Genomic DNA, 23,556 nt, shown 5'->3' with positions numbered 1-23,556 from the left:
CGAGAAGGGTTAGGAGAATATCCTGTTATTTACTTTATTCAACATCTGTCGTAGATCTAAGCCAACTGGTCAAGTGAACATGATGTATCAACAATCTTGGATGAGGATACTAATCCTGTCTGAGTGATATCAGAATCACTGGCAATATTTCTGACCAACAAAGCCCTGAATTCAGTAGGAAAGACTCCCACTGAAATTAGGGAGCATCTCCCACTGAAATTAGGGAGCGTCTCCCACTGAAATTAGGGAGCATCTCCCACTGAAATTAGGGAGAGTCTCCCACTGAAATTAGGTCAGCAAATTGAAAATTCAGGAGCAATTTAAAAGAATAAGAAACAAAAGTCAATAACAAAAATGGGGTGAACAGGTGATGCAAGAAACAGCACGATTTCTCCACATACATTTTCTTGAGGAAATCTGTTCGGTTGTGGGGAATGTTACAAATGTTTAGACAATAAACATCACCCTTTCCCATCACTCCACATTACTCATTACAGATTTATTGTGAAGTCCTTTTCAACTGCAATTATCCAGGGGTCCTCTCTCCCATTGGGAAAATATCCCTGCCAACATTTGTGATGCCCTCTCCCACTTCCTAGTCTATATTTTGTTTGGATATTTTGCCAGGTTCTGAATAGCTAACCTGATATAGTTGATTAATTTCGGATATCAATTTCAGAATTGAAACCGCACAATTCATTTATGTAAAGCTATATTTCCCTTCTCAATATATTATGGTCTGGGTACCAACCTCCCCTGAACCCTTCCACCAACCAACAAACTGACCATTACTAAACCCAACTGTTCTGCGATCAACCATTCACTAACTTCACTCAGTGAGAGCAGACTGGTTACTCATCCTGAATTATCTCATTGCCATGAGGCGGCTAAGAGATGTCCGTTCAGAGTCCTTGACTGACTTGGTCTCTCTCTCTCTATGCTGTACAACAGGAGCATCAGAGGAACAATGTGCTGCATCATCAAGCATGCGTTTTAGTTAAATCCTCTGCCCTCTATTCCGAGAAATAAAGAAAGGCCAATTACTCATAAAGATTTCAGCCGCAGGATGGTTATCATTAAAAATACATTCATATTGTTCCGGGACTTGGGTTCAGCAGAGAAGTAAGGGGTCTCATCATTGATCTCAAAGAAAGGTTTTCTGAAAGGTCTAGTGACCTCTGTTACCGGCCTCACGGTACAATTGATGGTAGCATTTGTTTAATGGCAGTTCCCCACATGGAGATCCAGTTCAAGTCAATCAGGATAGGAAAAAGATAATCACTTAAATAAATTGTACACAGAGAAAAGTAAAGATTGAGACATAATTGTGGGGTAAAGGTAGATGCTTAAATATCATGAAACCTGTAAAAAATATATATATTTTAAAACTAGTTTAAACAAAAGTGACAATTAATCATGATATAGACATTTAACAACGTTTTACAGACCTTGTTGTCCAGCAATATTTATCACTCATCAGCATTAAAAATCTAATTCATGGAATCATAGAATCACGACAGAGCAGAATGAGGCCATTCGGCCCATTGAGTCTGTACCGATCCTCCGATAGCGACCCCCCACCTGGCCCCCTTCCTTGCCCTAGCACTTAACCCCACCTAACCTGCACATCTTTGGATACTAGGGGGAATTTTTCATGGCCAATCCACCTAACCTGCACATCTCTAGAATGTGGGGGACACCGGAGCACCCGGAGGAAACCCATGGAGAAAGTGCAAACTCAAGATATATTGTCACCCAAGGCCGGAATTGAACCCGGGTCCCTGGCACTAAGGCAGCAGTGTTAACCCAGGTCCCTGGCTCTGTGAGACAGCAGTGTTAACCCGGGTCCCTGGCACTGTGAGGCAGCAGTGTTAACCCGGGTCCCTGGCACTGTGAGACAGCAGTGTTAACCCGGGTCTCTGGCACTGTGAGGCAGCAGTGTTAACCCGGGTCCCTGGCCCTGTGAGATAGCAGTGTTAATCTGGGTCCCTGGCACTGTGAGACAGCAGTGTTAACCCGGGCCCTGGCACTGTGGGACAGCAGTGTTAACCCGGGTCCCTGGCACTGTGAGACAGCAGTGTTAACTCCGATCCCTGGCCCTGTGAGACAGCAGTGTTAACCCGGGTCCCTGGCACTGTGAGACAGCAGTGTTAACCCGAGTCCCTGGCACTGTGAGGCAGCAGTGTTAACCCGGGTCCCTGGCACTGTGAGACAGCAGTGTTAACCCGGGTCCCTGGCACTGTGAGACAGCAGTGTTAACCCAGGTCCCTGGCACTGTGAGGCAGCAGTGTTAACCCAGGTCCCTGGCACTGTGAGGCAGCAGTGTTAACCCGGGTCCCTGGCACTGTGAGACAGCAGTGTTAACCCGGGTCCCTGGCACTGTGAGACAGCAGTATTAACCCGGGTCCCTGGCACTGTGAGACAGCAGTATTAACCCGGGTCCCTGGCACTGTGAGACAGCAGTGTTAACCCGGGTCCCTGGCACTGTGAGACAGCAGTATTAACCCGGGTCCCTGGCACTGTGAGACAGCAGTGTTAACCCGGGTCCTTGCTTCTATGACATTTTGTATTAAATTAATTTACAGAATGTGGGTATCGCTGGTTAGGCCAGCATTTTGTGCCCATCCCTAATTGCCCAGGAAGCGGGGGGGGGGGGGGATCAGGACGTAAGTTACTCGCCGTAGGATTCCTAGTCTTTGACCTGCCCTGGTAGCCACAGTATTAATGTGGCTGGGTCCTGTATAGTTTCTGATCAATGGTAACCCCCAGGATGTTGAATGTTAGGCATCTATATCCTTGTCCTTGCTTTAGGCCTCCCGACCCACATACCATTTCCCAGCACAGATTGAGCAGAGGAGCTCTGGCCATTCTATTTCTCACTCAGCGAGGAAATGCTTTGCTTTCACTCTCCACCATTCGACAGAATAAGAATTAACTATAAGTTATTAATAAGAGATTGAAGCCGGGCGACACAGTGGTGCAATGGTTAGCACTGCTGCCTCATGGCACCGAGGTCCCGGGTCACTGTCCGTGTGGAGTTTGCACATTCTCCCCGTATCTGCGTGGGTCACGCCACCACACAACCCAAAGATGTGCAGAGTAGGTGGATTGGCCACGCTAAACTGCCCCTTATTTGGAAAAAAGGAATTGGGTACTTTAAATTTATCTTTAAAAAAAAAGGTTCTAAGACACGTCTGACAATGTCTTCTTCCAGTGAATGATACCAACAACAGCATCATACCCCCAACAGCACCCTACCCCCAACAGCACCCTACCCCCAACAGCATCATACCACCAACAGCACCATACCCCCAACAGCACCCTACCCCAACAGCACCCTACCCCCAACAGCACCCTACCCCCAACAGCACCCTACCACCAACAGCACCCTACCCCCAACAGCACCCTACCCCCAACAGCACCCTACCCCCAACAGCACCCTACTCCCAACAGCACCCTACCCCCGACAGCACCATACCCCCGACAGCACCCTACCCCCAACAGCACCCTACCCCCGACAGCACCCTACCCCCAACAGCACCATACCCCCAACAGCACCCTACCCCCAACAGCACCGTACCACCAACAGCACCATACCCCCGACAGCACCCTACCCCCAACAGCACCCTACCCCCAACAGCACCCTACCCCCAACAGCACCCTACCCCCAACAGCACCCTACCCCCAACAGCACCCTACCCCCAACAGCACCATACCCCCAACAGCACCCTACCCCCAACAGCACCCTACCCCCAACAGCACCCTACCCCCAACAGCACCCTACCCCCAACAGCACCCTACCCCCAACAGCACCCTACCCCCAACACCATACCACCAACAGCACCATACCCCCAACAGCACCCTACCCCCAACAGCACCCTACCCCCAACAGCACCCTACCCCCAACAGCACCCTACCCCCAACAGCACTCTACCCCAACAGCACCCTACCCCCAACACCACCATACCCCCAACAGCACCCTACCCCCAACAGCACCCTACCCCCAACAGCACCCTACCCCCAACAGCACCCTACCCCCAACAGCACCCTACCCCCAACAGCACCCTACCCCCAACATCACCCTACCCCCAACATCACCCTACCCCCAACAGCACCCTACCCCCAACAGCACCCTACCCCCAACAGCACCCTACCCCCAACAGCACCCTACCCCCAACAGCACCCTACCACCAACAGCACCCTACCCCCAACAGCACCCTACCCCCAACATCATACCCCCAACATCATACCCCCAACAGCACCCTACCCCCAACATCATACCCCCAACATCATACCCCCAACAGCACCCTACCCCCAACAGCACCATACCCCCAACATCATACCCCCAACAGCACCCTACCACCTACAGCACCCTACCACCTACAGCACTCTACCCCCAACAGCACCCTACCCCCAACAGCACCCTACCCCCAACAGCACCCTACCACCAACAGCACCCTACCCCCAACAGCACCCTTCCCCCAACAGCACCCTACCCCCAACAGCACCATACCCCCTACAGCACCCTACCCCCAACAGCACCCTACCCCCGACAGCACCCTACCCCCGACAGCACCCTACCCCCAACAGCACCATACCACCGACAGCACCATACCCCCAACAGCACCCTACCACCAACAGCACCCTACCCCCAACAGCACCCTACCCCCAACAGCACCCTACCCCCAACACCATACCCCCAACAGCACCATACCCCCAACAGCACCATACCCCCAACAGCACCCTACCCCCAACAGCACCCTACCCCCAACAGCACCCTACGCCCAACAGCACCCTACCCCCAACAGCACCCTACCCCACGACAGCACCCTACCCCCAACAGCACCCTACCCCCAACAGCACCCCTACCACCAACAGCACCCTACCACAACAGCATCATAACCCAACAGCACCCCTACCCCCAACAGCACCATACCCCAACAGCACCCTACCACCAACAGCACCCTACCCCCAACAGCACCCTACCCCATAACAGCACCCTACCCCCAACCAGCACCCTTACCCCCAAACAGCACCCCTCACCCCCAACACCCCCCTCCCCCACGCCCCTACCCCCAAGCACCCTACCCCCAACAGCACCCATACCCCCAACAGCACCCATACCCCCAACAGCACCCTACCCCCAACAGCACCCTACCCCCCAACAGCACCCTACCCCCCAACGCCACCATACCCCCAACCAGCACCCTTACCCCCAACCGCACACCTACCCCCAACAGCACCCTACCCCCAACAGCACCCTACCCCCAACAGCACCCTACCCCCCACAGCACCCTACCCCCAACCCTACCCCCAACAGCACCCTACCCCCAACAGCCCCTACCCCCAACAGCACCCTACCCCCAACAGCACCCTACCCCCAACAGCACCCTACCCCCAACAGCACCCTACCCCCAACAGCACCCTACCCCCAACAGCACCCTACCCCCAACAGCACCCTACCCCCAACAGCACCCTACCCCCAACAGCACCCTACCCCCAACAGCACCATACCACCAACAGCACCCTACCACCAACAGCACCCTACCCCCAACAGCACCCTACCCCCAACAGCACCCTACCCCCAACAGCACCCTACCCCCAACAGCACCCTACCCCCAACAGCACCATACCCCCAACATCATACCCCCAACAGCACCCTACCCCAACAGCACCCTACCACCAACAGCACCCTACCACCAACAGCACCCTACCCCCAGCAGCACCCTACCCCCAACAGCACCCTACCCCCAACAGCACCATACCCCCAACAGCACCCTACCCCCAACAGCACCATACCCCCAACAGCACCCTACCCCCAACAGCACCCTACCCCCAACAGCACCATACCCCCAACAGCACCCTACCCCCAACAGCACCCTACCCCCAACAGCACCCTACCCCCAACAGCACCCTACCCCCAACAGCACCCTACCACCAACAGCACCCTACCCCCAACAGCACTATACTCCCAACAGCACCCTACCCCCAACAGCACCCTACCCCCAACAGCACCATACCACCGACAGCACCCTACCCCCAACAGCACCCTACCCCCAACAGCACCCTACCCCCAACAGCACCCTACCACCAACAGCACCATACCCCCAACTATCATACCCCCAACAGCACCCTACCACCAACAGCACCCTACCCCCAACAGCACCATACCACCAACAGCACCCTACCCCCAACAGCACCCTACCCCCAACAGCACCCTACCCCCAACAGCACCCTACCCCCAACAGCACCCTACCCCCAACAGCACCCTACCCCCAACAGCACCCTACCCCAACAGCACCCTACCCCCAACAGCACCCTACCCCCAACAGCACCCTACCCCCAACAGCACCCTACCCCCAACAGCACCATACCACGGACAGCACCCTACCCCCAACAGCACCCTACCCCCCACAGCACCCTACCACCGACAGCACCATACCACGGACAGCACCCTACCCCCAACAGCACCCTACCCCCAACAGCACCCTACCCCCACAGCACCCTACCCCCAACAGCACCCTACCCCCAACAGCACCCTACCCCCAACAGCACCCTACCCCCAACACCATACCACCAACAGCACCCTACCCCCAACAGCACCCTACCCCCAACATCATACCCCCAACAGCACCCTACCCCCAACAGCACCCTACCACCAACAGCACCCTACCCCCAACAGCACCCTACCCCCAACAGCACCCTACCCCAACAGCACCCTACCCCCAACAGCACCCTACCCCCAACAGCACCCTACCCCAACAGCACCCTACCACCGACAGCACCATACCACGGACAGCACCCTACCCCCAACAGCACCCTACCCCCAACAGCACCCTACCCCCAGCACCCTACCACCAACAGCACCCTACCCCCAACAGCACCCTACCCCCAACAGCACCCTACCACCAACAGCACCATACCCCAACAGCACCCTACCCCCAACAGCACCATACCCCCAACAGCACCATACCCCCAACAGCACCCTACCCCCAACAGCACCCTACCCCCAACAGCACCATACCCCCAACAGCACCCTACCACCGACAGCACCCTACCCCCAACAGCACCCTACCCCCGACAGCTCCCTACCCCCGACAGCGCCATACCCCCGACAGCGCCATACCCCCGACAGCGCCATACCCCCGACAGCGCCATACCCCCGACAGCGCCATACCCCCGACAGCGCCATACCCCCAACAGCACCCTACCCCCAACAGCACCATACCCCCAACATCATACCCCCAACAGCACCATACCCCCAAAAGCACCCTACCACGGACAGCACCATACCCCAACAGCACCCTACCCCCAACAGCACCATACCACGGACAGCATTACTAAATTAGGCAAGTCTCACGTTGACCTGTCCTAATGGGCCAAGTACACAACACTGATAATCCATGTATCTGATCAGGTGGTTCAGAAACATGTCAAACAACATGGATGAACAATGGCTTCGGAGTCTATGTGACACAGCTGCTGTTCGTTTCTATAATGTATGCATTTCTAAGAATGTAAAAATATTATTCACTTACTCGAATGGATGGAATTGTCATGCTGTTTAACAGTTATTGTGATTTGTGAGATAGGGTACATATAGGTTTCTAGTCACAGGAGACATCTTGATGTGATCAAGTGTAGGTTAATAATTATTAACCGGTTAAAAATGCTGACCAGACCATTTGCTGCCCCGTAATTTAAAATTTTTAAAAACAATTATTACTCTAACTTTGTACAGAATGGAAGAGCAATTCTCCTTTTCAGGGAAATGGGTCTGAAATCTGGGCAAGTTAGACCTCTAAATTTATGTATAATTTAAGATAAGATCTTTGTAAAATAAGCTCTGTATCTATTTATTAGAAAGTTGTGTTGAACAGTGCAATATATATCTCTTAACTGTACATTATCATGTCCAGAAAGTACCATTTTGGCAGACTTTTATTTTCTTATTACCAAAGCTTTGTTGTTGCTTATTTTTGCAAATGAAGTTAATTTTTTTTATTTGAATAGCACTTCCATTGAATACTCTCTCACTTTTTCTTGTATGCTGCACTGCCAGGAGGTTTTATCCCCAACCATTGGGATGTGTGAAATAACTGCCACATTCTCAATATGGTACAGTAAGAAGTCTTACAACACCAGGTTAAAGTCCAACAGGTTTGTTTCAAACACTAGCTTTCGGAGCGCAGCTCCTTCCTCAGGTGAATGGAGAAGTATGTTTGATGACAACATACCTCACCATTCACCTGAGGAAGGAGCTGCGCTCCGAAAGCTAGTGTTTGAAACAAACCTGTTGGACTTTAACCTGGTGTTGTAAGACTTCTTACTGTGCTCACCCCAGTCCAACGCCGGCATCTCCACATCATCTCAATATGGTAGGCACTGGGGTATTAACATCAGGATGTTTTTTCCAATCCGCCTTCTCCATAAATATTATCCCGGTTTCATTCCTTCCAATGACTGATTTGCCAGACTAGTTGCTGTGTACATAATCTAATCCTAGGCAATCATTTACAAATCAGTAAACAGACTATGTTAAGTAGCATTCCTGATATTATGGGAAGAATTTGCTCATTTCAGTTTTTGAGGTTAATTGGAGCATTTGGTCATGTTTTACTACATGGTAATGGTAAAGGAAACATAAATGAGATAATCAGTTTACTATTGTTTTATGTTTCTTATTCACGTGTATGTACCGGGTGTAGTTAGTTCTAGACTCCAAGATCATTTGATTCTTTCTCTCCTTTAGAACTCATTCTGAATATACATTTAGTTTTATTGTGTGACAAGGACCCAGTGACATATCTTCTAATTGCAATGTTGCTGGATAAAGTCTGATGTTATTTACCAGAAGACAATTTATGTAATTTCTTTTGAACCAACTCAACTCAAGTACAAATGTTTAGTTAATTCCAATGTTTCATTTTTTCCTCTGATTTACATAAGACCAGTGGTTAAACACCAGTGTGATGCTCAGCCAGTATTCTTCCTGTGACTTGATTCTTCAGAGCACAAAGTTTCAATGCACCATATCCATAAAAACTCATTGCAGCACCCAAAATGGGCTGGCCAATCTGACCCCAGCTGCCTAATTCCTGGTTTAATGGAGGCGGGACAAGGGTCATGCAGCAAGTACCCTCCCGGAAGATGTTTAAGTATTTTGATGTGGCCGGGTAGCCTTTTAACCAGTGGAACAGTACCTGGAATAAAGCTACACTCCAGCAGAAACTGAGCCATGCAGCGTCTGGAGCCTGTTAATCTGTTGGGGTATCAGCTGCATTGGGGCCGATGGTACTGAATTCTGGACCAGTTATCACTATGTATTTGGACGGGAAAGAGGAAGAAAATGAAATTCGACAGGGAAACACAATTTAAATGCTCTCTCACTTTCAGACAGTGGTCCTGCATTGCTGTACAGCCTGTGAGTGGAAAAGAAGCAATAGTGGGAGAAAGACCGAGTGTAAAAAAAACCCTTGTTACGATTTATTGTTTCTCCACATGGTTCATTTGTGACCAAATGGAGGAAGAAAAATATTTAGTTACTGGTAAATAATCCTTTGGTCCGGTCGACAATAAATTCACTCATGTCAATCAATTATGTATTTGTAAATAGAACATTGGAATTTAAAGAACAGTTTAATGTGATAAAGTGTTCAAAGAAATTTACAGGGGAAAGAGCTCATTACGCTGCTTCAATCAAACCCGGTGGTTTTCTGAGGTACGTCACATTGTCCCGTGATAAGTTTATCTCTGTCTTCTGTTATAGATAATTGTGCAAGTGGGTTTTTAATGACCAGTTACAGTCTATTGAAACAGTTGGTAAACTCCTTCCGTCATTTATTAATTAAGTAGATGGGTGGTGTTTAAATAAAATTGCAACCAGATCGGGAGATGAGGCTGAAAGTCACAGAGGAAAAAAGTCGATACTTTGCAATCATTATATTCAATTGTGACATTTTTTATTTAACCAGTATTTTGGATTGGGGTCAAGGGACAAAAGCATTTGTCCAGTTCCCTGAAATGTTGATGGACATTTCATTGGCTCTTTAGTTGATGCAATGGTATATCTAGTCAAGGTTAATTTGATTAGAATTACAAGTAATGGCGTAATACAATGAAATTAAAATAGGAAATTGTGCAATAGCTTTGATTAGCCTTGTAATGTGTGAGATAAAAATGTATTAACATTCAGACCACGGGTCACAATCAGAGTTAGAATGAGTTGACAGAAGAACAGTGACCAATAAGATTTCTCAGAGGGACAGATAGCTCTAAGAGGTACATTGACACCATTACCTGTTGCTAGTTAGAAGTCACAGTCCAGGTGCAGACAGTTGGGTAGTGTTACAACAGGTGGCATTTATTAGATTACAATTAACAAAATCACCACAAAGCACTCCGTATTTTTACAAATTGAAATTAATTATACATTTCACAACATAAATTCAAAATACAACAATAAATCTAATTTAAATTTGCAAGATGAGAAAATAGAGATCGATTCCATTGATTTCAGAAACCAAGTAAAACATTCAGGAATCAACTTTTTGAAAGTGTTTTTAAGTTATTCTACATTAGCTGCAGACTGTTCTCCATTAACTGAAGTCTGGCTGTTCACATCACTGAAGGTAATAAAATCAGATACTTCTAAAAATCAGCTCAAAATGTTAAACTGATAGGGGAGGGACATTACTGAACAAAGAACTTTTTTTGTAAAAAGTGAGAAATCCACAATGTATATCATAAGAATTTTAGCCACAAATACTAACAAAATAATAGGAAACTTACAAACATTCCTGAGAATATTGTGTGGAAAAACATTTTTAGCAATACAGCTTACACTTGGGTTGTTTATAATTACAGTAATAGAGTTAGAATATTGATTGTAAATGTTGGGAAAGTGGGCGAGACTAAAAGCAAATCTGCGAGTTAAGAAGGTTCTTCAGTTACCAGTAAAATCATTCTTATTAAAATGACTAGAACCGATGGACATGCAGCAAATCAAATCTGTTGGGGCTGGGGTAGTTTCATATGGTGCCTATTTCGGAGTTTAGAATGGAACATTTTAACATATAAAAGCAAGCTTGAGATTTGAAATGTATAATTTTTATCTTTTGTTTCCGTAAATGAGATTACTGAAGGGTCGGCCTGGCGTGACGAGGTCAGTAAACCTCACAAGAGGTTTCTCGCGGGATTTACAATGCTTAGCACACCCCATGCCGGAATATCCCAAGGTGCCAATCTCCCTGTTTAGCACTGGTTTCCATATGGACCAGGCGTAACAGCACTTCGAGGAGGGGGGGTGCTACTCCTAGGCGATCGGTGTGGCGGGGGTGGATGCGTGGCAGGCTCCCAGGTGATCGGTGGCACCCTGGCAGCAGTGCCAAGGTGCTAGTTTGCCCACGCCAGGGATCAGAACCAAGGATGCCTGCCCTTATGTAGTTTGAGGGGCCTGAGAACCCCTTAATTCGTATATTGGGGAGTCCGGAAGCCGCAATGGGGGGGGGGGGGGGGAGGGGGGGGGAGGTCAAAAGATTGGGGCCACATTTAAAAATGGCACTCTGATCTCTTCCTGTACTGGCCCCTGAGCTCCTCAGTGCAGGCAATGAAGGTAAATATGGTCTTGGCAGGGCGTTCCTCACTGAACCTGGCAAAAAAAATATCCTGTTTAATAGCGGAGCCATTCTCGGCATTGCCGTCTCTGAGAAACACCCCACTAACCATGCCCGAAACGGGACTCTTTTTTGTTAAATTGTGCCCGAGGTTTTTTTGAAGTTGAATGTTTAATCAAATATAGGCAACTCATTGAGGGACTGATGAACTCTACTGTTCTGCAGGCTGAGACCAATAAAGAAAGGAAATTTGTATAAATCTTGTTTAAAGTTACAAGGATTTTTTTTGTTACATCTATAGATCATTTCTGGACAGGTTACAAAAGCTAGAAGCACATTTCAAAAACTACAAAATACAAATACAAAAATATTTATCTTACTTTGTGATTTATTGTTATTTTGAAGCAACAAAATAAAGTTGAACAGTGGGATAACATCTGTATGTATCACTCCAGGTATCATTGTTACTTCCTCACCAAATTCCCTTTGTTAATAATATTTTTCTTCAAAAGTTGCACTCAGAATGCACATCCTCCACATTTCCAAATTGGAAATGTTTGTTCAATTGCAGCTAATCTGACTTTGAAGTAATTTTGAAAAACAAAGTATTTGAACCTTTAACAACAAAGCAGAATATCCAACAATAGAAAAACTGCACATCACATAATCAAACATTTGCTGAGGCCACAAAATAGACTTAGTAACATAGGAGGAGGCCAGTCAGCCCATCGAGCCTGCTCCATCATTCAGTACATCATGGCCGATCAGACACTTCAATGCCTTTTACCCACAATATCCCAGAACTCTTCAGAAATCTTGGATAAGATTTACACAGGAAAACGCAGATCACAGCATCCAACATATTCGTAAATGATTCCAGGATCTGTGCCTTTGCAGCCATATTCCAAAACATTCCAATATCACGGAAAATTGCAATGAGCTCCAGGGCCACATTTGATATTTTATTTCAAAACAAGTATGAAACATGAATCCTCTGAATAAAATCTGCAGTGCCAGTTAAGGCAGCTGATTTAGAATTCATTTTACTGAAAGTTTCAGCCAAGTTGATGAGAGGAGAAACACAGAGCAGATCAGACCTCGTTTTAAAGGGGGAAGTCGGAGCAAGAACTGAACAAGAGTTATCACCAAATCAAAGTCATGCTGGGATGGAGTCTGCTTGTCTTATCAACCACAGCAATTGCAATTTTTCTCAGACTTCTACAGGAATTAACATTCAAAACAGTGCCACTACATAAATCAAAGGAGGCATATCTTTATTTCAGGCTAAAGAAGTTCAAAAGAGGATTAAAAATTTCAAATCAATAAGTTGATGATGGTTTTGTTCTTTCAACCTGCAACGATTCCATCAGTTGGGAAACCGGTTTTCAAATCATTGGTGACTTTTTGATGGCTGTGAATATTTGAAATCAAATCCATGGAGCTGTTTGACAACCTGGGCTGGATATTCTCCCTTTCAGATACTCGGCGATACAGTTTATGACCACGAGGATCAGTTTCCACATATTCATAACCAGGGGGTACTGCGAATGAGGCGATACACACCTCAACTGCTTTTGGTGTAAAACTATATTGATAGGTGGTTCCATTATCTAGTGGCGTTGTGTTGGGGATGTAGGTGTTCCGGGGTTTGAAGGAGTGAACCAGGTTAGCCGGGTGAGGTACATAATGAGCCCTGAAAGTTGTCATATCATCAAATTGACCGGTTGGTTTATCCAGTTCTTCTCGGGGCTTGATCATGGGCTCCCGTGTGGAACCCCAAGGTTTGTAGTCTGCCTTCATGGTGGACTGACCTTCAAATGAAATTCTGTGCTCACTCATCTGGGGCATAGGCCGAGCAGGAACTGAAGGTTGGAGTTTATGTTCAACATAGTCTGTGTGCGTAGTGGTACTCAGATTCATTTTACCTTCAGGAACCACAAACTCCACAGCTTTGTGAACTGCTGGTGGATCCATATTCCAACTTCGGTATTTATCACGAAATTCAGTCAAATCATAAAACTGCCCATTGGGGTTGAGATTTCTGCCTGGAGGACGAATGGGCAGAACCAGCTCGCCCGCCTGCCCCTTGAAATCTCTCCTGTGAGTAGTAAGATCGTCAAAAGGTTCATCACTGGGTTTATATTGCACACATTCACGCCTTTTCCGGGGCTCTTGTGTATATGGTATGTAGTGCTGCCGATAATTGGTCATGTCATCAAAAGGCATGTTTAATAACCTGGCAGCATTTGGAGGTTTAAAACTCTCTTTGGGTTCTGGGATTTTGAAGGAATAGTCATCCTGAAATGTGGTTCTATTTGCAAACTTGATTGATGGTATCTTGAAAGTATATTCTGGTTTAGATGATTCTCTTTTAGTGAGTTCCCATTGCTTGTAATGATCTGAAAGAGAAATATATTGTTTATAACTTTTAATTTAAAAAAAATAGGCAGAGGACACTCCAACTGGATATTAATTTTAAATGTTATCGCGAGGAGATATTTTGGAAGTGAAGATCTGATTAAGATCAATGGAGAACGGAACACACTGCCCAGCAGATCCCAATGATTCCTTTTATCAAATTATGGAAAGTAAATGGCAACCATTTGAACTGCTGCAGTTTGGTTTCTGTACCGAATTGATGAAGGTAAATGCATGGAGAAAAAGGAGTTTGCAGAGTGTTGCTCGTCTTGTTGATAACAATTGTTGGGTGAAGGGCTTTTGTTGAAGTCTCGTGGCTTCAGGTTCAACATGGGCAAGGAAACCTGCTGATTACCACCATCAGCTGATGAATCAGTTCTCTGCCATGTTGAACACCACTTGGAGGAAGTAGTGAGGGTGACAAGGGCACAGACTGTACTCTGGGTGGGGACTTCAATGTCCATCACCAAGAGTGGTTCAGTTACACAACTTCAGTAAAAACATACGTGACGTTGTACTCACTAACCTGTCTGCCATAGATGCACCTGACAGTATCAATAGGAGTGATTACTGCACAATTCTTGTGGAGACAAAGTCCCGTCTTCACATTGAGGATACCCTCCATCGTGTTGTGTGGCACTACCACCGAGCTAAATGGGATAGACTTTGAACAGATCGAGCAACTCCAGACTAGGCATCCGTGAGGCGATGTGGGCCATCAGCAGTAGCAGAATTGTATTCAACCGCAATCTGCAACCTCATGGTCCAGCATATCCCCCACTCTACCGTTACCACCCAGCCAGGGGATCAACCCTGGTTCAATGAAGAGAGCAGGAGAACATGGCAGGAGCAACATCAGGCACACCAAAAAATGAGGTGTCAACCTGGTGAAACACAACACAGGACTACTTGTGTGTCAAACAACATAAGCAGCACGTTATAGACAGAGCTAAGTGATTCCATAACAAACGCATCAGATCTAAGCTCTGCAGTTCTGCCACATCCAGCCATGAATGGTGGTGGGCAATTAAACAACTCACTGGAAGAGGAGGCTCATAAATATCCCTATCCTCAATAATGGAAGAGCCCAGACAAGGCCGAGGCATTTGCAACAATCTTGAGCTAAAAGTGCCGAGTGGATGATTGTTGCATCACTATCTTCATCAACATGCGATCAATGATCCACCTCGATCTCCTCGGAGGTCCCCAGGATCACAGATGCACATTTTCAGCCAATTCAATTCACTCCATGTGATATGAAGAAACGGCTGAAGGCACAGTAGCACATTGGTTAGCACTGTTGCTTCACAGCACCAGGGTCCCAGGTTCGACTCCCAGCTTGGGTCACTGTCTGTGTGGAGTCTGGACGTTCTCCCCGTGTCTGTGTGGGTTTCCTCCGGGTGCTCCGGTTTCCTCCCACAAGTCCTGAAACACATTTGTTAGGTGAATTGGACATTCTGAATTCTCCCTCTGTGTACCCGAACAGGCGCCGGAGTCTGGCGACTAGGGGATTTTCACAGTAACTACATTGCAGTATTAATGTAAGCCCACTTGTGACACTAAAGGTTTTTATTATCCACTTTGGTAGCAAAATCAAGGCAGACTAGTATCTGAATGACCATAAATGAGGAGAGGGGAATGTGCAACGAGACCCGGGTGACCTCGTACACCAGTCACTGAAGGTACGTGTGCAGGTGCAGCAAATGGTATGCTGGTGTTCATTGCGAGAGGATTCGAGTACAGAAGCAGGGATATTTTGCTGCAATTATACAGGAGCCTTAGTGAGGCCGCACCTGGAGTATTGTGTGCAGCTTTGGTCTCCTTACCTGAGGAAGGATGTTCTCACTCTGGAAGGAGTGCAATGAAGGTTTACCAGGCTGATTCCTGGGATGGTGGGACTGACGTACGAGGAGAGATTGAATCGGTTAGGATTGTATTCGTTGGGGTTCAGAAGAATGAGGGGGGATCTCATAGAAACCTACAAAATTCCATTCGGACGAGACAGGGTCGATGCAGGAAGGATGTTCCCGATGGTGGGTGTGTCCAGAGCCAGGGGTCACAGTCTGAGGATACAGGGAAGACCATTGAGGTCAGAGATGAGGAGAAATTTCTTCACCCAGAGTGTGGTCGGCCTCTGGAATTCATTACTACTGGAAATAGTGGAGTTCAAAACTTTGCTTGTTTTTAAGAAGCAGTTAGATATCGTACTTTAGGGTGAAGGGGATCAAAGGATATGGGGGAAAGCGGGATTATGCTATTGAGTTAGATGATCAGTCATGAACAGGCTCGAAGGGCTGAATGGTCTCCTCCTGCTCCTATTTTTTTCTGTTTCTGTTCCATGCCTTTCCCTGGCGATAGACTGAGATGTTCATCACCTTGGTGTTCTATTTGATAACATTGTAATAACATACAGCCATTATCACTAAAACTGCCTATTTTCACCTCCGTAACGTCAGCCAACTGTTTTGTTATGCTCTTGACGTAGCATAAGCTGCTTCCTTGATATGCACTCTGACAAAGAAAGGTTCAGACTTGGAGATAGCTTAAACATATTTATTAAAGTGTTAATGATTCTCCTACTTGGATTCGACTCTCCTGTTAATCCTGCTATAGCTACTCAGACTATCTAACCAGTCTGCTACAATCCACGTGGTGGGTGTGATGTGTTTCAATTAACCCTATCTGTACTCACTAGGAGACTCCACTGGAAAGAGACTGAGCATGTGTGCTGTGTCCTTTTATATGGGTTGGTGTAATGCCCTCCTGTGGTAGTGTCACCTCTGTGTGTGTGTCTTGAATGCCCATTGGTTGTGTCCGATCTTACTGACCTATTGGTTGACTGTGTCATGTCTCTGGTGCTCCCTCTAGTGTCTATCTAGGTGTAGTGTGTTCACATTAACCCTTTGTGTATTTACAGTGAAGCATATCACAACATCCCCCCTTTTTTCATGTTACATATTTTCTGTACAGTGTTAAAACTGTACAGACTAGATAGATAAGTGATGATATGTACAAATCATGATAACAGTGACCATTAAACAATAAGTCCAAATCATAGGTATGAGTCCAAAGTTCAGTAATTAATATGGTCGAGTGGTTTTCTTGTTTGGTTGGTGAGTTGGTGATGTTGATGGTGGCGTTGCTTTGTAAACGCCGTCAGTGTCCCTGTGCTTATGGAACCAAGAAGTGGTCAAATCACTTTGTTGTCTGAGGTGGACTCTTTCTTTCTTTCGATGTTTTTGGTGGTAATTCTTGATGGCACCTGTCCTGAAAGCCAGGTTGCCTGTGGATAATACGAGTCCTCCACACAGTTACTCGTGTCAGCGTCCTTTGTGGCATCTGCTGTTTCCTTGAGCGTGCCGTCACTGAGTCCGCGGTGCTCCCCGTCTGGAGTCATATCCAGTTCACTTGAGTCAGCTGAGGTTTCTTGATGCTCCCCTTTCGGAGTCAAGACATTCAGGAATGCATTTGCTTGTGGAGAGGCTCGAGCAGATGAGGCAGCTGATTTAGAATTCATTTTACTGAAAGTGGCAGCAGGCCGCTCTCTGTGTGGCAGCAGGCCGCTGTCTGTGTGGCAGCAGGCCGCTCTCTGTGTGGCAGCAGGCCGCTCTCTGTGTGGCAGCAGGCCGCTCTCTGTGTGGCAGCAGGCCGCTCTCTGTGTGGCAGCAGGCCGCTCTCTGTGTGGCAGCAGGCCGCTCTCTGTGTGGCAGCAGGCCGCTCTCTGTGTGGCAGCAGGCCGCTCTCTGTGGGGCAGCAGGCCGCTCTCTGTGGGGCAGCAGGCCGCTCTCTGTGTGGCAGCAGGCCGCTGTCTGTGTGGCAGCAGGCCGCTCTCTGTGTGGCAGCAGGCCGCTCTCTGTGTGGCAGCAGGCCGCTCTCTGTGAGGCAGCAGGCCGCTCTCTGTGCGGCAGCAGGCCGCTCTCTGTGCGGCAGCAGGCCGCTCTCTGTGTGGCAGCAGGCCGCTGTCTGTGTGGCAGCAGGCCGCTCTCTGTGTGGCAGCAGGCCGCTCTCTGTGTGGCAGCAGGCCGCTCTCTGTGTGGCAGCAGGCCGCTCTCTGTGTGGCAGCAGGCAGCTCTCTGTGTGGCAGCAGGCCGCTCTCTGTGGGACAGCAGGCCGCTCTCTGTGGGGCAGCAGGCCGCTCTCTGTGTGGCAGCAGGCCGCTCTCTGTGTGGCAGCAGGCCGCTCTCTGTGTGGCAGCAGGCCGCTCTCTGTGTGGCAGCAGGCCGCTCTCTGTGTGGCAGCAGGCCGCTCTCTGTGTGGCAGCAGGCCGCTCTCTGTGTGGCAGCAGGCCGCTCTCTGTGTGGCAGCAGGCCGCTCTCTGTGTGGCAGCAGGCCGCTCTCTGTGTGGCAGCAGGCCGCTCTCTGTGTGGCAGCAGGCCGCTCTCTGTGTGGCAGCAGGCCGCTCTCTGTGTGGCAGCAGGCCGCTGTCTGTGTGGCAGCAGGCCGCTCTCTGTGTGGCAGCCGGTCTCTGTGTGGCAGCAGGCCGCTCTCTGTGTGGCAGCCGCTCTCTGTGTGGCAGCAGGCCGCTCTCTGTGTGGCAGCAGGCCGCTCTCTGTGTGGCAGCAGCTCTCTGTGTGGCAGCAGGCCGCTCTCTGTGTGGCAGCAGGCCGCTCTCTGTGTGGCAGCAGGCCGCTCTCTGTGTGGCAGCAGGCCGCTCTCTGTCTGTGTGGCAGCAGGCCGCTCTCTGTCTGTGTGGCAGCAGGCCGCTCTCTGTCTGTGTGGCAGCAGGCCGCTCTCTGTGTGGCAGCAGGCAGCTCTCTGTGTGGCAGCAGGCCGCTCTCTGTGTGGCAGCAGGCCGCTCTCTGTGTGGCAGCAGGCCGCTCTCTGTGTGGCAGCAGGCCGCTCTCTGTGTGGCAGCAGGCCGCTCTCTGTGTGGCAGCAGGCCGCTCTCTGTGTGGCAGCAGGCCGCTCTCTGTGTGGCAGCAGGCCGCTCTCTGTGTGGCAGCAGGCCGCTCTCTGTGTGGCAGCAGGCCGCTCTCTGTGTGGCAGCAGGCCGCTCTCTGTGTGGCAGCAGGCCGCTCTCTGTGTGGCAGCAGGCCGCTCTCTGTGTGGCAGCAGGCCGCTCTCTGTGGGCTTGTACCACTCTCTGTCGCTTGGCGTCAGGCCTCAGTATAATCCTGCACTCACGAGTTCGGATGTCATATTTGCTGGGCTGAGGATTCCCCAATCTGAAGAGCTCGTTGTCGGGGTCTTCAATGTACAACACCTCTAGTTGCGGTTTGGATTTGGTACTTGGGTAACCACCTCCCAAGCTGAAATCTTCGTCTGAGTCGTTGTCTTCCAAGGCCATATCATCTTCTTGGGCGGTGCTAATTGCTTGTTGCAGGGTTCTGCGGAGGTTACTTTCAGCTACTGGTCAAATTTCAGGCATTGTGCTGTCATTCCAGGTGAAAGAATCGGGTTTTACGGCTTTAAAACTTTTTTTTTGTGTTTTGGGACATTTCCCCTTTAAGTGGGCGTGGTCCGGGGCCTCTGACGTCATGACGCTTGTGACGTAGAGCGTAGGAATGGAGTGAGCATGCGCAGTTCACTGTTCCTTTACTTTGTGCCCTTCTCTCAACTGCGCATGTGCGTCACCTTTTCCAAGATGGCCTCCAATCAAAACTGCCATTTTCTGCATTGGAAAGCCTACCTTCGCCTCGTGGTCAGTACTGGCGTCTCTTTTACTGTGTTTTCTTGTATGTTCCTCGTAGAATTCTCGGAATTTGTCCAGGACTGCCTGGAAGTCGCTCTTGTTTTGCCCCTTTGAGTATTTGAAGGTCTGGAAGATTTCTGCTGCTTTTTTACCCGCGATGGTAATAAAGAAGGAACTTTATTTTCTCTGCACCTGCCACGCCATCTAAGTCGGATGCTACCAGGTAGATCTCGAATCTCTGCCTGAACGCCAGTTTTCACTGAGATTGCCCTGGTACCTGAGCTGCTGTGGAACCGGAATCTCGAACATCATCTTGCCTGGGTGCTTTTGCTGGTTGTCACTGTTAGCTGAGTTGTAACTATATGGATTTAACAGTTACTCTCTGGTACCATGTTTTGTTATGCTCTTGACGTAGCATAAGCTGCTTCCTTGATGTGCACTCTGACAAAGGAAGGTTCAGACTTGGAGATAGCTTAAACATATTTATTAAAGTGTTAACGATTCTCCTACTTGGAATCAACTCTCCTGTTAATCCTGCTATAGCTACTCAGACTATCTAACCAGTCTGCTACAATCCACGTGGTGGGTGTGATGTGTTTCAATCAACCCTATCTGTACTCACTAAGTGACTCCACTGGAAAGAGACTGAGCATGTGTGCTGTGTCCTTGTATATGGTTTGGTGTAATGCCCTCCTGTGGTAGTGTCACCTCTGTGTGTGTCTTGAATGCCCATTGGTCGTGTCCTATCTTACTGGCCTATTGGTCGAATATCTATGTGTCATGTCTCTGGTGCTCCCTCTAGTGTCTATCTAGGTGTAGTGTGTTCACATTAATCCCTTGTGTATTTACAGTGATGCATATCACCACACCGACCTCCCCCAGCCTCTGCTCGTCTTCTCCAGGCTTGACTATACCATCACAATAAAACCAACTTGAAGCCATTCAAAACTCCCCTGCCCGTGGTCCTTACTTGTACCAAGATCCTGTCACCGTTCACCCCCATTCACACTAACCTCGGTTTGCTCCCCATTAAGCAATATTTTTTAATTCTCATCCTTGTTTATAAATCCCTCCATGACCCCACCCCTCCCAATATTTGTAACCTTCTCCACTCCACAACACTTTGATATATCCACAATCCTCTCGTTTTGGCTTCTTGAGCATCCCAGATGATTTTACTAGTTCCACAATTGATGGCAGGCCCCAAGCTCTGGGATTCCCTCTGTAAATCTCCCCACTTCTCTCTCTCTCTCTCTCCCTTTTTTAAGAAGCTCTTTAGCACCTACCTCGTCAATGAACAAAAGCTCGATCAGAGTTCATGGGCAGAATTCTCCGTCAGCCGACACCAAAATCGGGAAACGCGTTCGGGTGGAGAATCGGTTTTGACGCTGAAATCGTGGCAGGCGCCAGTTTGACGGCAAAGCGCAATTCTCCAGTGCCTCGACAGCGGCGTCATTGCTAGCCGTGGGGTGGCCAGGAGGTGGGCTTTGGGGGTGGGGGGGACAGACACACAACTCCGTTGCCACAGCCGACAAAGCAACCTTGCTGATTGCCCACTGTGCACTTAGGGGCACGGGTGGCAGAGGTTCCCCCCCCAGCCCCCGCCCCCCAGCCCCCCCAGCCGCCCCCCCCCACCCCAGCCCCCCCCCCCAGCCCCCCCCCACCCCAGCCCCCCCCCCCACCCCAGCCCCCCCCCCCCCAGCCCCCCCCCGCCCCCCCCCCCAGCCCCCCCCACCCCAGCCCCCCCCCAGCAGCCCCCCCCCCCCAGACCCCCCCCCGGTGCCTACTGGCCCCAGCCAACCCCAATAGCTGTATGGGTGCTCTACAGCAGCTACTGCCATCTTGTTGTCTGGATGGTGTGTGTGGGGAGTGTAATGTGTGTGTGAGGCTGGGATGAGTGTGTGTGGGGAGTGTAATGTGTGTGTGCGGCTGGGATGAGTGTGTGTGGGGAGTGTAATGTGTGTGTGTGGCTGGGATGAGTGTGTGTGGGGAGTGTAATGTGTGTGTGCGGCTGGGATGAGTGTGTGTGGGGAGTGTAATGTGTGTGTGGCTGGGATGAGTGTGTGTGGGGAGTGTAATGTGTGTGTGCGGCTGGGATGAGTGTGTGTGGGGAGTGTAATGTGTGTGTGCGGCTGGGATGAGTGTCTGTCGGGAGTGTAATGTGTGTGTGCGGCTGGGATGAGTGTGTGTGGGGAGTGTAATGTGTGTGTGAGGCTGGATTGAGTGTGTGTGGGGAGTGTAATGTGTGTGCGGCTGGGATGAGTGTGTGTGGGGAGTGTAATGTGTGTGTGAGGCTGGGATGAGTGTGTGTGGGGAGTGTAATGTGTGTGTGAGGCTGGGATGAGTGTGTGTGGGGAGTGTAATGTGTGTGTGAGGCTGGGATGAGTGTGTGTGGGGAGTGTAATGTGTGTGTGAGGCTGGGATGAGTGTGTGTGGGGAGTGTAATGTGTGTGTGAGGCTGGGATGAGTGTGTGTGGGGAGTGTAATGTGTGTGTGAGGCTGGGATGAGTGTGTATGGGGAGTGTAATGTGTGTGTGAGGCTGGGATGAGTGTGTGTGGGGAGTGTAATGTGTGTGTGCGGCTGGGATGGTGTGTGTGGGGAGTGTAATGTGTGTGCGGCTGGGATGAGTGTGTGTGGGGAGTGTAATGTGTGTGTGAGGCTGGGATGAGTGTGTGTGGGGAGTGTAATGTGTGTGTGCGGCTGGGATGGTGTGTGTGGGGAGTGTAATGTGTGTGCGGCTGGGATGAGTGTGTGTGGGGAGTGTAATGTGTGTGTGCGGCTGGGGTGAGTGTGTGTGGGGAGTGTAATGTGTGTGTGCGGCTGGGGTGAGTGTGTGTGGGGAGTGTAATGTGTGTGTGTGGCTGGGATGAGTGTGTGTGGGGAGTGTAATGTGTGTGTGTGCGGCTGGGATGGGTGTGTGTGGGGAGTGTAATGTGTGTGTGCGGCTGGGATGAGTGTGTGTGGGGAGTGTAATGTGTGTGTGCGGCTGGGGTGAGTGTGTGTGGGGAGTGTAATGTGTGTGTGCGGCTGGGGTGAGTGTGTGTGGGGAGTGTAATGTGTGTGTGTGGCTGAGATGAGTGTGTGTGGGGAGTGTAATGTGTGTGTGTGGCTGGGATGAGTGTGTGTGGGGAGTGTAATGTGTGTGTGAGGCTGGGATGAGTGTGTGTGGGGAGTGTAATGTGTGTGTGGGGCTGGGATGAGTGTGTGTGGGGAGTGTAATGTGTGTGTGCGGCTGGGATGAGTGTGTGTGGGGAGTGTAATGTGTGTGTGAGGCTGGGATGAGTGTCTGTCGGGAGTGTAATGTGTGTGTGTGCGGCTGGGATGAGTGTGTGTGGGGAGTGTAATGTGTGTGTGCGGCTGGGATGAGTGTGTGTGGGGAGTGTAATGTGCGTGTGAGGCTGGGATGAGTGTGTGTGGGGAGTGTAATGTGTGTGTGAGGCTGGGATGAGTGTGTGTGGGGAGTGTAATGTGTGTGTGAGGCTGGGATGAGTGTGTGTGGGGAGTGTAATGTGTGTGTGAGGCTGGGATGAGTGTGTGTGGGGAGTGTAATGTGTGTGTGAGGCTGGGATGAGTGTGTGTGGGGAGTGTAATGTGTGTGTGCGGCTGGGATGGTGTGTGTGGGGAGTGTAATGTGTGTGCGGCTGGGATGAGTGTGTGTGGGGAGTGTAATGTGTGTGTGAGGCTGGGATGAGTGTGTGTGGGGAGTGTAATGTGTGTGTGCGGCTGGGATGGTGTGTGTGGGGAGTGTAATGTGTGTGCGGCTGGGATGAGTGTGTGTGGGGAGTGTAATGTGTGTGTGCGGCTGGGGTGAGTGTGTGTGGGGAGTGTAATGTGTGTGTGCGGCTGGGGTGAGTGTGTGTGGGGAGTGTAATGTGTGTGTGTGGCTGGGA

At 49.7% G+C, this 23,556-nt stretch overlaps 1 protein-coding gene across 1 annotated transcript in view; it reads right to left on the bottom strand.

Annotated features, from left to right (window-relative positions):
• Window positions 1–10,342: 10,342 nt before the first annotated feature.
• The window catches only part of LOC119970045 (stabilizer of axonemal microtubules 2-like), a 67,792-nt gene continuing 54,578 nt past the window's right edge, over window positions 10,343–23,556 (bottom strand). Inside the window, exon 4 of the mRNA XM_038803987.1 lies at window positions 10,343–14,014. Within this exon, the coding sequence (XP_038659915.1) occupies window positions 12,963–14,014 (1,052 nt within the window). The 3' untranslated portion in view covers window positions 10,343–12,962. The remainder of the gene's footprint in view (window positions 14,015–23,556) is intronic.

Source organism: Scyliorhinus canicula, chromosome 8 (assembly GCF_902713615.1).
Source record: "Scyliorhinus canicula chromosome 8, sScyCan1.1, whole genome shotgun sequence".
Classification (NCBI taxonomy): Eukaryota; Metazoa; Chordata; class Chondrichthyes; order Carcharhiniformes; family Scyliorhinidae; genus Scyliorhinus; species Scyliorhinus canicula.
This window is presented reverse-complemented; position numbering and strand designations above follow the sequence as displayed.